Source organism: Mirounga leonina, unplaced genomic scaffold (genome assembly GCF_011800145.1).
Source record: "Mirounga leonina isolate KUSES-001 unplaced genomic scaffold, KU_Mleo_1.0 Mir_200, whole genome shotgun sequence".
In the NCBI taxonomy this organism is placed as follows: domain Eukaryota; kingdom Metazoa; phylum Chordata; class Mammalia; order Carnivora; family Phocidae; genus Mirounga; species Mirounga leonina.
Genome location: NW_023270503.1, coordinates 17,771,748 through 17,788,379, shown reverse-complemented (window position 1 = coordinate 17,788,379; position 16,632 = coordinate 17,771,748). Strand labels below are relative to the sequence as shown.

Sequence of the window (16,632 nt, the reverse complement as noted above, 5' to 3'; positions counted from 1 at the left end):
TTAGAGCAGAAACAAAAGCTCCCATCCTTTAATTCAATTTTGCATCTTCCCCTCACCCCCCAAATTAGTACATAGTAAAGAATTTGTCACAAACTGCAGACATTTCTTAGCAAAAATCAGACGTCATCCAGATCTTGAAAGAAGTGGTAAACATCAATTGACAGATGAAGGAGATCTTCCTAAGTGAAGGAAGTACCATGAGCAAAAGCCCAGAACAAAGGATGAGCTAGATGTCAGGTGACCCTAGGAGGCAGAACTGATTAGAGTAAAGAGATCCCAGAATAATGAATAAAATGAGGTAAATTCACATCAGTGACTAAAAGAAACAGTGCTGTATTTTGTAATAGAAACATGATTTAATGAAAATATATTTGAGTGAGCTGTATGAAAAGTAAATATTAAAATACAATTAAAATAGAACATTTTTCTAGAGTAGAATTAGCATTGAGTCAGTCCTATTTTTTTATTTTCACGTAAGTGTAGTAGGCCAGATATTTCTGGGGGCGGGGGGGTGGAAACAAAATCAACTCTAAATTATCTCTAGGTAACTTATATACCTTACGGTTTTTCTGTTATAAGCACTTAATTATAGATTGTTCCTAAATTAGACCCTTACCTGCCACATCTAAACTCCTTTAGCTAGTTGGTATTTATTCAAAAAATGTAAACAAGTTTTAATGTTAACCTCAATAAAAATAAACTGAATTGAAGCAAATCTACCCGTGTTCCCATGTCAAAATTATTCCAAAGTGTAAAACTTGTTAGAATTTTAAAAATCCATATAATACTTGAATATGTTTTTAAAAACTATTATATAAATTTCTTACTTCAGAACTCAGGGTCGTTCACTATTGCTTTAAGCTAACACATGAGCTTGTAAATGAGCTAAAAACATGCTAAAGACATTCCTAAAAAAATAAGAATTATTGCATGAAGAAATATTATCATTATCTTTAACTTTACCAGAACACAAACTGTAATCCTCCCACACTAAGGTTTTATAACTGAAACAAAAGAGTGATGGGGGGAAAATATCCATGGAGGGTTCATGGTATAAAATGGTTTTGATCCTGCCCTCTTAAAACATTCCCTTTCTTCCCCTAAAAAGAGGAATAGAAGAGAAGATGCAAGAGAATAATAAGCTATCCTTTGAAAATCCTCACTCCCCAGAGAGGAGCAAATCAAGAGCTTGAGGCCAGAATTGGGAGATGTCACCAGCAAATGGGGAAAGCTGCCTGTCTATGAGCAGCTTTTCAGGTCAAGCTACTCTGAATTACCAAAGCATGCCGGATTTATGCACAAATCCTCCTAAGGTTTTCACTCAAAGGTATAGGTTTAGGGGAAGGTTGGCTGAAAGAAAGTGAGATTTTGTTAAGCCATGATTGCATATTGTTAAATGGGGGGGGGGGGGGGGTTAGTGTAAATTTACATTAAATCTCCTGTTTAAATATGTCTCTTTGTTAATATTGACAATATTCTAGGGGTGCGTGGGTGGCTCAGTCGGTTAAGCGTGCAACTCTCAATCTCAGCTCAGGTCTTTATCTCAGGGTCTCCCCGTGTTGGGCTCCACGCTGCGCATGGAGCCTACTTAAACACAAACAATATTCTATAGTGTTCATAGTAGTTTTCTATGATTCTTTATTTTACCTTTACAATTCCTGTAAGGTACACTATTTTATTCCAACTACTTTACAGGTGAGAAAACATGATGAAAGATACTGACAACATTTAGGAATAATGGCTTTGGGAGTCACAAGGGACTAGAATCCTGACATGGTCACTTACTAGCTACGTAATCATAGGCTAGTTTCTTTACCTTTTTGGGCCTTGATCCCTCCATCTTTGGGATGGGAATAATAACACCTGTGTCATTACGGCTATAGTAAAACTTAATGAGCTTATGTATATGAAGCACTTAGTGCATTGCCTGGCTAAAAGTAAGCGTAAATAAGAGCTGATCTGCTGTTATTTCCACTGTTACACATAGCAAATTTTTATGCTTAGGTGTAGGAATACATAAGTGAGAATGTATGTCTCAGTGTGTGTGGATGCTCTGTGTGTGTCCCTGTCCCTCCCTGTCCCTCGCATCCCCTAGCCCTTCCACATACTTACACTTGAATTGAGTAATTCACTCCCTGGAGTAGGATTATTGGTCTGAAATCATGATTAGGCTAGCTTGGGTACACCTAGTAGTGCTCTCATTCCTTAATTGCAGGTCAGGCACCAAGCTGAAGGTCACTGACAAGCCTCACAAATCCAAACATTAAAAATGAAAAATAAAGTTTGACTTCCCTGCTCTTTGGTCTTCTGTACCACTCTACTCCATGCTGATCTTTTGTGCCACACTGTAGGTTTGGCACAGAATTTCTCTTAAGAGAAAAAAAGAAAAAAAAAAAAATATATATATATACATATATATATACACTGTTTTTTGTCTCATGGCTAACAATTAGGTATCAGGATGACAAAAGAGACTTTGATGCTTTTATCAGAATTGTAAAAATTCTATTATACTAAAATCACTCTTTTCCAAGGTTTGATTCCATTTGAAGCTAAAAGTCAGTAACCATTTTTTTTTATGATCTTGACACCTATAAGCTATATTCAAGATTTTACATAGAATGTTAAGGATGTGTTAAAGGTTTAGAGGAAGACTATTTATTTTCATATGCGCTTCTTATGTTCTTAAGAAAGAGAATGCAAATCATTTTGTACTTAGAGACAGATGCTCTGAGAAATTAAAAAAAAATTAAAACACTGCATAAAGATGTGACATTTCAAAAAGTTTTTTCTCTTCCTCTTGTTTCTATGTAGAACTAGTAAAATACCATTTAGAAGTGTATTTAGAATAGTGACAATTTATATACAAGGATTGACATGAATTACAGGAATTTGTTTTACAAACTTTGGCATATTAAAACAAATAATTTTTCAAGGTCTAATCCCTTGTGGCATCTGGTCTCTTATTCATGCAACAAGGACAAAGGCTCATCTAAATAATCAGTGTAGATTAAGAAGGTGTTGGGATGGGTGAGAGGTGTATGAAACTCAACTCTTGGAAGTCCATCTATGCTCCTTGAAATATAACCTTAATGTAAAGTAAGAAATGGGATTTTGGGTTCCAGAAGTTCCTAGTCTGTATCATACTTTATGCGCAAACTTGAAACAATTTGTGTTTATGAGTTTTTCCATAGTACCTTCAGAACTCATGTAACAAAACCACTTTTGCCAAAGACATATCACAGTCTTTTTGCATTCCTAACATGATTTTGCTTACTTTGGAAGAAAAAAGACTTGACTTTACAATTAGTAAGGCATTGTGATGATGGGGTAGTGGTAGGATGTATGTTTGTCTTTTAAATTAATATTTCCATGGGATTTAATGCATAATTGGCCATTCTTTTTATATTATGTCTTTTAGTGCTCAAGTGAAGCTGATTTATATGATACACTTTAGATTTAAAGAAAAAAAATCATGAAAACAAAAGTGAAAACTGCCAACTGATTAGCCAGACTTATATTTGAACAGCAGGAGCCCAGAACACATCCTGTCAAATGAAAAGTTCTATTCCAATTAAATTTCCAATTAACGTGCACCCTATTGTCTCTTAGATATTGCCCCTGCATGGACTGATAAATATGGACCACAAGGAAAGAAGATTTCCCTAAATCCCTCTGTTCGCCTTAAGGCAGAGAAACTGGAAATGGTAAATACTTTAAATTTCCATTTTTCTTCTATAAAACAACAGTAAGGAAGTGTTCTCATTCTTTGAGAGGATAAAGGAAGGACTGGAGCCGTTACTTTCTTGAAGAATTACTTATTTGCAATTAAATGAATGGCAGTTTGAGTTTTAATTATTTATGTTTGAGTTGAGCAGCCAACTCACTAGTACAAAATAGAAAAACCGTCTGGAACCTAAACTGACACCAAATTAATCAGTTTCCTCCTGTGCAGGAATAAAAACAAATGTGATGTTTTACAATGTAAATCAAAGGAAACAGGGAATGAATTATGACCAAGTATGTGGAATAGCAGTAAGTGCAAGGAGGTAATACTCCCATTATTCAACTTTTTAAAAAGCACAGGGAAACTAAATCCTAAAGAACAAAATAGTCATATATATGCTCACTAAATATAAAGAAGATGGTAGCAATGTACTAAGAGGCACCAAAAATTAGTTCTGGGGAGAGTGAAGTATTGAGAGCTTCTGTATGTAGAAGAAACATAAGGTTATTAAAAAGGAAGAATTAAAAGTAGAAAAGCGTTTTAGAGCTTTTCCTATCAGGTAACCTGGGAGCTCACAGCAAAAATGTGCTATGTCTTTTTTTAAATATAAAAATGGTTATAGTACTGTATTCCACGGCCTCTACTTTCCAGTCAGTTTTCATGGATAATGATTTTTTTACATTTTAGGGACAGTTGAAAATGCACAATAAATACACATTGCATTTATTCCCATATTCATACATTTGCATGCATGGTCCTATACCAAATACTTTTTCCAGAGTCAACTTGAATCTTACCCAGTGTTCACATCCTAACTCAATTCCAATCCCTGTGTCCACATTTGGTAACTATTATAGTTTGGGCCAATAGTGCCTTATTTTGCACATCTGCAGCACTTAATATCATTTTGTGGTGCTGTGCAGTCTTTTGTGTATTTTGCTTTGACAACAAGATAAAGTTTCTTCACAACAATATCTAGTACACCTACCACTATTTAAACACCTGGTTTGTGCTCATTAAACTTTGTTATTAATTAGGTACTTAAGATACCTCCTTTAGAGTTTCAAAATCCTGAATCTCTTTTGCTAATTTGTACTCTCTTTTTATTGGTGGCTAAAATGTAAGTTCTGGGGGCGCCTGGGTGGCTCAGTCGTTAAGCGTCTGCCTTCGGCTCAGATCATGATTCCAGGTCCTGGGATCAAGCCCCGCATCGGGCTCCCCGCTGCGCAGGAGGCCTGCTTCTCCCTCTCCCACTCCCACTGCTGTGTTCCCTCTCTCGCTGTATCTCTCTCTGTCAAAATAAATAAAATCTTTAAAAATAAAAAATTAAAAAAATTAAAATTAAAAAAAATAAAATGTAAGTTCTGGCTGATGCCAAGGTTTACAATCAGTTAATATTAGCATTTTTTTTAAAAAAGAATATTTGAGGTATAAAAACATCTATAAATATCTAAAAAATAAATAAGTTATTGTATTTTAATGATGTTGCTTTTATTTTTTATTTTATTTATTTATTTTTAAAGTTTTATTTATTTATTCATGAGAGTCAGAGAGACAGAGAGAGAGAGAGAGGCAGAGGCAGAGGGAGAAGCAGGCTCCCCGCTTAGCAGGGAGCCTGATGCAGGACTTGATCCCAGGACCCTGGGATCATGACCTGAGCCGAAGGCAGATGCTTAACCATCTGAGCCACCCAGGTGCCCTGATGTTGCTTTTAATATGCGTTTCTAAACATTGAAGATTTAATACTATTTCTCTGCATAAGGAGAAAGTTATCCAGCTGATGACTTTATTTGGCAGCCTTTGTTTCTTTATTCGATTTAAGTTTTCCTAGCACATCATTTTTACAAAAATCTAATTAATTGTCTTAGATATGAAAATCATCTAAATTTGTATTGATTCTGAGAAATTTGGATTGTTTGACTATTGAATCAATTTCCAACAGTTTGGTCCTCCTTTTAGCCTAAACAAATTATTTTTCTGGAAAAATAAAATGGCAGTTTTACAGCAAAGGCAACCCACATTCTGTGTTAACTCATCTCTTGCTTTTATTCAAAGTATATTTAGTGACTTTATGTAGTAGAGCATTCTTTGTTTTCAGAGTATGAAACAGCATCTTATTTAATAAGAATTTTTTTTTCCAAAATCCAAATTAGCTCCTATCTTCCCAAATATTTGCTAAGCTACTCTCCCTTTTTTGTTTGGTTACATAATAATGTAATTATATCTGTATCATTCTGTTTGAAATAGGTCTTATTTCAGTTGCTACTTTGTAGACAGATTCAATTTTATTATCCATTATATTTTTAACATATTTACTATTCGGTAACACATAAGGCCAATGTGATCAAATATTTAAAATGAAATAAAATTATCTTTTTCCTTTATATTCTATAAATATATTGCATATAGCATCTAGGAAATTTGTATTATAATAAGATTTCACAAGGAAAAGGTGTTGACTAATCATGTAGTTATTAAGTAATTAGCCTACTCAGTACAGTTTTTAAGAAAGACAGAGAAGTTAGAATTTACTGAAAGAAATTACCTGTCAAGACGTGTGTGTGTGTGTGTGTGGCATTGTCTTCATGAAGTCCTCTATGTTTTACTAGTCTAAATAGACAATTTTTATCAGGATATACTGGAAAATGATTTCTAATACTCAACTACTTATTTGGCAATTCCTTGTTGAAAAATGGATTGCCTCTTTCTATGAATACTCTGAAGATGATTTAATATACAGATATTTTAAAATAATTTCACCATAGTTATTTACAGTGCTGTATTTTTTAAAGCATTTTTACGAGTACTGTGGGTCTCATTTAATCCTAATGTTAAACTTATAAGTAGGCATGATAAACACAGCAAATAGGTATACAGTTTATTAGTTGGCTTGAAGACCAAGAATTATTGTACTTCTCTGCTATCTGTATTTTTGTACCTGAGAAAGATGCTTTGGGATACAGATGCCATTTCGCTGATATTTACTTTACCTCTTGCCATTTCTGTAACATTTGAAGAAAGGTGTAGTGAGCAATGATATACCCCATGTCTGATTACAGTTAATGAGATGTTCTTTGTATTAGGTTAGGAAGTATGTGACGAATATTGTAAAGAAGTGACATTTTTTAAAATTCATCATTCAGACATTAGAGAGAGTTAAGGACATTTATTTGTCCAATTAAAAAATTTGCATTTTTGCTTAAGGTTAAAAGATGACGTTAATTATTCAAGAAATTTTTGGAACTTGTTTTTTGACCAAAAATAAATTATTTCCCATTTAAATTTATGAGCTTACCTCACTGACATGCTGTACTCATCTAGAGTAAATTTCTAAAGTTTGACTCCAGATCAAGTTCCATTGTAGCTGATTGCATTTTGTAATTTTATTATTACTTAGTATAATAATAATCATATATTACTTACCTTCTGTGACAGGTGTTTTGTTTGCATTACTTTTGTAAAATTGTTTTTACTTATATGAAAACATCAGTCATACACAGAATGATTATATTGTACATGTACAGTTTAAAGAATAATAAACACACCTGTACCACCACCCAGCTAAGAATTAGAATTTTTGACATTGTCTGTGTGTTTCTTCTTGATCATATACACCTCTCCCTCTCCTCAAAAGACAATCTGTTCTAAATTTCAAGTTTATCATTTATATGCTTTTTTTTTTTTTTTTTTTAAGAAAGAGGAACAGGAGGGGCAGAAAGAAAGGGAGAGAGAGAATCTTAAGCAGGCTCCACGCCCAGCACGGAGCTTGATCTCACAACCCTGAGATCATGACCTGTGTTGGATGCTTAACCGACTGAGCCACCCAGATGCCCCATCATATATATTTATAAAAACATGAAATAATGGTATGCAAACATGCCTAGGAACTGTCCATAAAGAACTCCATAAAAAGAATATAAAAAAGTAAAAAGTTATGCTAAAAACTGGGAGAAAATATTTGTAATACATATAACATATAAAATATTGCTATCCAAAATATTTTTTAAAGTCCTACAATCAATCAGAAAAGACCCACCAATACTTCTCCTGAGTATGCACCCTAAAGAAAATTGTACCCATGTGCTAAAGTAGATGTGTACAAGAATGTTCGTTTTTGCATTGCCAGTAAGCAGAAAACCCCAGTGTGCTGGTGGATAGATGAATAAATTGTGACATATTCATCTAATCAGGTATTTGTCAGTGAAAGTAAATGTGCTGTTGTTACAATAGCATATAACAATACAGATGAATGATGAGACCATACTGTAGGGTGAAAAAAAGCAAGTTTCAGAATTCTGACTATCTGCAGCATTTTTATGAAGCTAAAACATAGCAAAACAAAATACAGTAGGGATACCTATGTATGTGACCAACCATCTTAAAATTAGTCTTATGGGAATAATAATCCCACATTTCAGTAGTAGTGGTTACCTCTTGAGTAGGACAGGAGTATGTGACATGAATTCAGCACTATTGTAATTCTTAAATGGATTCATGGAATTTTTATTTTATTGCCCTGCTTTAAAACATGTATATCTGTTACATATTTATTTTTAGCATATGTCAAATATTATATAATAAAATACTTGGGAATATTAAGCCAAATGTATGAAAGGTATTACCTCTTGGGAGAAGCTCAAAAGGGACTTTTATAATGTTTTGTTATGTTCAAAATTTGAAGTATATATACTTGAATGCTAAGGCACTATTACATCAGTTTTGAAAAGCATGCAAATGATGCAAAAATGTACAGAATAGAAAGCTATGATATATTGATAATTTTTTAAAAACATATAATACCGTATATGGTATAATTATTGTAAATAAATACATAATCTATGTGTATTTACTATTTAGGTGCTATATTCGCAGAAAAAAATTAGAAAATTATACACCAAACTATTAATAGTGCTCGTCTCTGGAGCAGTAGTTCTCAAGGGTGTTTTGTTTTGTTTTGTTTTTTTGCCTCAGGGGACATTTGGCAATGTCTAGAGACATTTTTTTGTTTTCATATTTGGGAGAATGCGACCAAATTAGTAATCACTAGCAAAAAATACTTCTCAAAACTGTCTGCGAAAATTTAAAACATATTGCTAAGTGATTTGTGAGTCAAAAACATCACTAATAAACATGTAAAAGAAGTTTAATCTCACTTGTAACTAAGGGAATTTAACAAACAACGTCCAGTTCATATTCAACATACTGACAAAATTTAAAGTGTGAAAACAACAAATGCTCTTAAGAATGTACAAAAATAGGTCTTATATGCTAGTGGTGTGTGTAAGTTGCTACAACCAGTTTGGAGAGTAATTTTACCATATCTAAAGTGATAATATATACATACAATACATATGATCCGGCATTTCCTCTTCTAGGAATATACTGTAGAGAAATTTCCACACCTCCATACAAGGAAATATGTGTAATTATTTGTAATTAAAAAATAAGTTGGAGTAATGCTAAAAGCTCATCAGAGGATGTAGAATTTGTATTCATACAGTGGGATACCATTTAAAGTTAAGTCAACTAGTTTCACAGACAAGAATATTGAGCAATTATCAAATCATAACACTGAGGTAAAAATAAAAATAATTTGTGAACAAATCATTTGTAAATTTACATATGACAATGTTTGTAGTATACTATTGATGTAAAATTTTAAGTGCACAAGAGTACATAACATTAGGGAATACATGTAGTGATGGTTATCAGATCATGGACAGGAAGCACGCACCAGCCTTAGGATAGTGGTTCCTGCCGAGGGACAATAGAGAAAACTTTCAACCAAGTCTGTAATGTTTATTTCTTGAAAGTATATATCATTTCAAGCAAATGCCAATGAATATTTGAGTACATGGATGTTCTTTGTATTATTCTTTTTCTGTGTGTGTGTGTGTGTGTGTGTGTGTTTGGAACATTTTTATAACCAAAGGGAAAGAACACCAGAAGTTAAGAACCATTATTCCACATTATACAGGCAAATACTTATGACCGTGTAGTCAGAGCAGGCAGATGATGCTTAGCTTGGCTCTAGAATCACTCTTTTTTTTTTTTTTTTTTAAGATTTTTTTTTATTTATTTATTTAAGAGAGAGAGAATGAGAGACAGAGAGCACGAGAGGGAGGAGGGTCAGAGGGAGAAGCAGACCCCCCGCTGAGCAGGGAGCCTGATGCGGGACTCGATCCTGGGACTCCAGGATCATGACCTGAGCCGAAGGCAGCCGCCTAACCGACTGAGCCACCCAGGCGCCCCTATTTTTTTTTTAAGATTTTATTTATTTATTTATTTATTTATTTATTTTAAAGATTTTATTTATTTATTTGAGACAGAGAGAATGAGAGACAGAGAGCATGAGAGGGAGGAGGGTCAGAGGGAGAAGCAGACTCCCCGCCGAGCAGGGAGCCCGATGCGGGACTCGATCCCGGGACTCCAGGATCATGACCTGAGCCGAAGGCAGTCGCTTAACCAACTGAGCCACCCAGGCACCCTAGAATCACTCTTGAATGAATCTATGAATCTTTCCTAGTCTCCATTTCTCCTGTCTCCTGTTCTCACTGTGCCTGGCCACCTTTATATTAACCGGTATGTTTTTGCCTCAGTATATCCTATACACACTTGTATTAAATTACATATTGCACTAGTTACATTTATTTACATGCAGTTCTCACCCTAGGGACCATAACTGTGGGTAGCTGTATCTTCTTTATGTTCCCTTTGCATAGCATAGTGCTTCAAAGAGTAAGCACTAAATGAATATTTGGTGAATGAAATGATAAATGAGCAGATTGCAAAGGAGGGAGAAATTTATAAGGAACGATTACCAATATTGAACTTTACCTACTTTTTAGTTTTGATAGGATTGACACAAAATACATTCTTGCCAGACTCCAGTAATAGGGCATCCAGTCAGGTTTTGCTATTCAGATTAGGTTTTGCTATGTATAACTGGAGGACCTAAGATAACAGTGGTTTCCATTAGAAATTTATTTCTTTCACACCAAAAAGAAGCCTTAAAATATGTAATCCAGGGCTGGCATGGGAGCTCTACTGTGTCAGGGACACATGCTCTATCTTTCTGCTCCATCATCTTTATTGAAGTAGCTCATGAACCAAGATAACTACTTGAATTCTAGTATTCTATCCTTTTGTCCTTCCTTCTTCCCTCACCTCCTTCCTTCCATCTTTTTTCTTTTTAAATTAAGCCCAAAGAGAGAAGGAAAGGGACAAGAATAGCCTACACCTACTTTTGAAAGCCTTCCCAGAAGGACCCCACAGTACTTCACCTTCGATATCCTTGGCCAGTACATAGTCAGTCCCATGACTTCAAGCCCCAAAGTGGGCTGGGAAATACGTTTTAGCCAGATGGCAGTGTTTCTAGCTAAAACTTGTGGTTTTGTTATTCAAGAACAAAAAGAGAATGAACATTGGAATACAACAAGCCATCTCTGAATTTTTAATCTGCTACAGGTACTAAAAGAAGGTAGAGAAAAGAAAAACAAAAAAGGAAAAGAGGCGGGTTCCAGAGAAAGCTTTCTATTTTACTATTTGTGTAAGCCTGCCTATAAATAAGCTAAAATTAGAATATTTTGTGTTTAACCCAATTCATATCAACTTTAGTTTTGGTCTCACATATATTAACAAAATATCTGTGCTTTGTAGTGCTACTTATAGAAATTAATGTTTAATCTGATCTAATAGAATTTCCTTGCTATTCTTTCTTCTGCCATATCACATATTTTAAACTAAGAAATTGAGTTTTGGTTCTAGGGCTATGCTTATAAATTTGGCCTCAGCCAAAGTGCTAGTCTTGCAAAAAAGAAAAAGAAAAAAAAAGAAACAAACCACAAAAAAACTGAGGTGGTAGTAGAATCAGGAAGCTAATATTTTATAGAAAATTAATCCATAAATAGTCAACAGACTTTCTCTGGGCATGTAATTCTGGTCCCTGTTCCTGATATTGATTCTTTTCACTGGGTTGTAAAATAAAGTTATAATGAAAAGTTTTATTCTTCAGAGATTTGAAAAATTACTTCACATGAGTCCTTTTCCTTCCAGGCTTTAGATTATCTTGGAATTCAGCCCACAAAGGAACAACATCAAGCCCTGAGGCAGCAAGTGCAAGTAGACCCAAAGGGGACAGTGTCTTTTGGAGGTAATATTAAGTTTATCATGTTGTGTGATCATAGAAACTTGGTGGGAGAGTTATGGTGACCTATTTTCATTAGGAGTGCATCTTCTTTAGAAGGAGAGAGGGGAAAAATAAGACCACATCTATTTCAAGTTTCCTAATCAGTACCCTAAAATGTCTTCTAGAATTACCGGCCTGCCTGGGTCAGCAGAAAGGAGACTTCCCTAGAATCTTCCAGCTCTAAAACATCATCATTCTGTCCTACTTTTTTGCTTTTTATTTATTGCATAAATATTTCTTTAATAATAACAAAAGAAACAATATAAAATATAAAAGTTCTAATTCCAGTGCTGTGAAATTTCATACTTTTTCCAGCTAATATGACAGAATAAATATTTTTATGATGCTGTATAATTATTCATATTAAAGTTAGCATAATATTGACATACTTAGTTGATGTACTATAATATTAAGCCTTTCTACTTTTGGGAATTTTGATGGTTTCTCATAACTGATACTATAAATAAGTCTATATTTAACACTGTAGTTTTTTTTCCTTCTTTTTCTTGGGATAAATTCCCACAAGTGGTTTAGACTTTTGATAGGTATTGATAAGTTGTTTTCAAGAGACATTTTACATATGCATTTGTTCTGCCACTAGTGATGTTTGAATATAACAGTTTTTTATATAGTTGATAGCATTCAGTATTTAATTTTTTTCTTATACAATAAATGCAACATTGTATCATTTTTAAAGTATCTGTATTGCTAAAGAAATTCACTTTTTAGTTTCAAAGTGATGGAGAAAATATACATTTGCTTTCCTCTCCTTTTGAAAATCACCCTAAATAGTGAGGAGAACAAAAAAACAGAATTGCGTGTATTAACCAAAACCATGATATATAAGGACAGAACATGGATGAGGAGAGTAAACGAATTCGTGAGTGGAGGCAAAAAAGCCCAAGTGTCTAAAGTGATGGGGGAAACACAATGGGAAACAAGCTGATTTGTCCCTGAAAAGGCTTAAGAATTAAAGTATCAGGTACTTCTGAAGGCTGGGTGTAGGCGGGGCATTTCAAATAGGGTTGTAAGAAATCTATGTAAGAAGTTTTTATCTGTGCTGTTACCTGCCCCCTCCCAAGCAGCCCAGAATATAACAGTCCCTTATACCTACAAAGAAAGAAGTGTATTCTCTTGAGAAATTAAACCAGAGAGCTTCTGAACCTATAGTTGCCAGCAGTCAGGGAATTTGGAGGAGTGCATGGTTAGTTATCACAACGCACACCCAGATTGCTCGGTGAACTTTGCAGTCATGTTCATACTCTGTAGGCAAGAGGTTGTAAGATTCTCACTGAAGAAGCTACCTCAAAATGTCAGTTGAACCCCTGATTGCTCTGTAGTGAAACCAGCTAGATGACAAGGCAATTTATGTACACAAAATTTCCAATCAGTGTCTTGGTGGTGATTCTTCTTAAATATGAACTTAACAGCCAAGGGTCACCAGACATTTGGAGAAATTCTCCAACATAAAATATAAGAGCCCAAAACTGACAAAAAAACAAGAACCCTGAAAAAGGAGGAATAATGCAAAAGTAGGAGAGAACTTCAGACAAACCCAAATGAACATCTTTGAAAAGGTAAACAAAGATAAGGCATCCAGGAAATAAAGAATAGGATATTGTAGAATAGGAACCATCAGAGAATACAAAAAAGGATCTTTGGAAATTAAAAATACAATAGCTAAAATTAAAAAATTTGAAGATACATAGATGAATTGGGTCACACTCATGTTTGAAGAAGCTTAGAGTTTGCTAGCCAGCATCAGGCAGTGTTTTTTTGTTGTTGTTAAGATTTTATGTATTTATTTGACAGAGAGAGCAAGAGAGTACAAGCAGGGAAAGCAGTAGAGGGAGAGGGAGAAGCAGGCTACCTGCTGAGCAGGGAGCCCTATCCGGGACTCAGTCCCAGGACCCTGGGATCATGACCTGAGCCCAAGGGGTCTACTTAACCGACTGAGCCACCCAGGCACGCCAGCATTAGGCAGTCTTAATTAACAGTTGCTAAGAGTATATGCCTTGGAGTCAGACCTTAAATGGAATTCTGCTCTGCTACTTACTTGCCATGTAGCCATGCGAAGTTTGGCAGTTAGCTTGTCTTAGCTGCTGTATGTAAAATGGAGAGCATAGGAGGACCTGCCTCAGAAAATTGTTGGGAGGATAGAATAGCAAAGCACTGTGCCTAACACAGAGGCTGTTATGTAAACATTAGCTCCTGCTATTATTATTGTTAAACCTCTGGCTCGAGCTAGAAAAGCTGTAAGTCACAATATTGTCCTATGTTTCAGAGAAAGTTCTTGCTCATGAGAAAAGAGTTGCAGAAATAGATATGCCTGTGATATGTATGTGCTCTGTTGTTATCTTGACTGATTTATTAACCTCAGCAAAGTTAACTGAGGTAAGTTAAAACTGGTTTATCTCTCACTTTTTATTTGAGGTTGTATTTATCTGTCACATCAGTTAATACTACCTTAAGGTAATCCACTGAAAAGTAAGTTAAGTTGGAAGTGTTATAATGCATAGCTTCAACTTCATTTAGAAAAAGGTAAGTGTATTTAGATGATGTTAAATGCTGTGTTCCTACTGAAGTGTATTCCATTTCAGATTTTGTCCAGGTTGCCAGAAACTTGTTTTGCTTGCAGTTGGATGAAGTGAATGTCAGTGCACGTGATATTTCCAGCATATTAGATTCACAGGTAGGGTGTGCCTTACAGAAATGTCTTGATTGTGCTTAGATCATAAGTCTTGACTGTTATATGTCGTATATGTAGCCTTTTTTTCATTTTTCACTTTTAAAAAAATTATGCACATACTATATGCTTCTCAATTTTACTTTTGATTTTAAATTAATCTGTGTTTTCTATATTTATTGAATAAATATAGAATAAATAATAAATAAAATATTGAATAAATATATTCTGTATTTCTATATTGAGAATATAGAAAACACAGATTAATTTAAAATAAAAAGTAAAATTTCATCTTGATCTCTTCTGTTCCTCCTCTCTCAGTATTTCCTCATTCTACTCCTCCCTAAATATATCACAGAAAAGTACTCATAAGTGTATATACCCTCTGAAAAATTACAGTCTGAACCATCCTCATGTGTCAGCATCCAGATCAACATGAAGGATGGGGCACCTGCATGGCCTCAGTCGATTAAGCATTTGACTCTTGGTTTTGGCTCAGGTCATGATCTTAGGTATTCTTTTGTCTTTTTTGAGCTTTATGTAAAATGTAGTTGTGAAGCCTATTAACTTCACAAGTCATTTGTTCTACAGAACTTTGACATTTAGGGGCGCCTGGGTGGCTCAGTCAGTTAAGCTGCCGACTCTTGATTTTGGCTCAGGTCATGATCTTAGGATCCTGGGCTCAAGCCTCACATTGGGCTCCATGCTCAACGGGGAGTCTGCTTGATGATTCTCTCTCTCCCTCTGCCTTGCCCCTCCCCCTGCCCACTCTGTCTCTCTCTCAAAATAAATAAATAAATCTTTAAAAAAAAAAGAACTTTTTTTTTTAATTTTTTTTTTTTTAAGATTTTATTTATTTGAGAGAGAGAGAATGAGAGACAGAGAGCATGAGAGGGAGGAGGGTCAGAGGGAGAAGCAGACTCCCCGCCGGGCAGGGAGCCCGATGCGGGACTCGATCCCGGGACTCCAGGATCATGACCTGAGCCAGAGGCAGTCGCCTAACCGACTGAGCCACCCAGGCGCCCCGTAAAAAAAAAAGAACTTTGATATTTATGACATTTATATTTATATATCAAATTATTCAGTCCTTTTCATTACAGAGTTTCTGTGTTATTATATCATTCAGGGTCTTCCCAATTTATGTATTTAGTTCACTCAAAATCTGTTCTTATCTATGCATGAGTTAGGGCCCCAAATGGATAACCACTTGTCCTTGTGCCACCATCATTTACTTAGTAACTATCCTTCTTCACTTTTGCCACTAATTTGAAATACAAACTTTATCCTATACTAATTCTCTATCTAGATACACAGATCTGTTTCTAGACCCACCACTCTGTTCCATTGATCACTTTCTCTCTGCCAGTACCTTACTATTTTAATTATTCTAGGCATATATTTCTAGGTTCATTGTTACGTGGTAGGCTAAGTCCTTAATTTTTTTTCTTTCTTTCTTTTTTTTTTTTAAGATTGTATTTATTTATTTGACAGAGACAGAGAGCACAAGCAGAGGGGGAGCAGCAGGTCTAGGGAGAGGGAGAAGCAGGTTCCTCACTGAGCAGAGAGACCAATGTGGGACCCGATCCCAGGACCCTGGAATCATGACCTGAGCCGAAGGCAGACATTTAACTGACTGAGCCACCCAGGCGCCCCAATTTTTTTTTTAACTTCTTGGTTTTGATCTTCTCAGTGATCTTTAGAATCATTTTGCCATGGTAATAAAATTTTAATTGGGACTTTTTTAAATTGGAATTGCACTGAATTAAGAGAGTAGTTTGGGAGAGATGAATAGGATTTATTTCTCCATTCATTTAGGTGTTTGTTGATATTTTGGAAAGAGAAAATTGTATCTTGCTTCATACATGTCTTAAATATTTCTTGTTAGTCTAAAGAGGTATGCGATAGTTTTTGTTGCTATTGGAAATGGGATTTTTTTTAACCACTATATTTTCTAATTGATTATTAGTAAAGATAATAATTTTCTTTAAAGATTTTATTTATTTATTTATTTATTTTTTTTTTTTTTTAAAG

General features: G+C 34.8%; 1 protein-coding gene across 1 annotated transcript in view; it reads left to right on the top strand.

The window, feature by feature from the left end:
- STXBP4 (syntaxin binding protein 4) overlaps positions 1 to 16,632 on the top strand; it is a 175,771-nt gene that overhangs the window by 32,310 nt on the left and 126,829 nt on the right. The window contains exons 7-9 of the mRNA XM_035026798.1: positions 3,613 to 3,707; positions 11,783 to 11,879; positions 14,516 to 14,607. Of these exons, the coding sequence (XP_034882689.1) occupies positions 3,613 to 3,707; positions 11,783 to 11,879; positions 14,516 to 14,607 (284 nt within the window). The remainder of the gene's footprint in view (positions 1 to 3,612; positions 3,708 to 11,782; positions 11,880 to 14,515; positions 14,608 to 16,632) is intronic.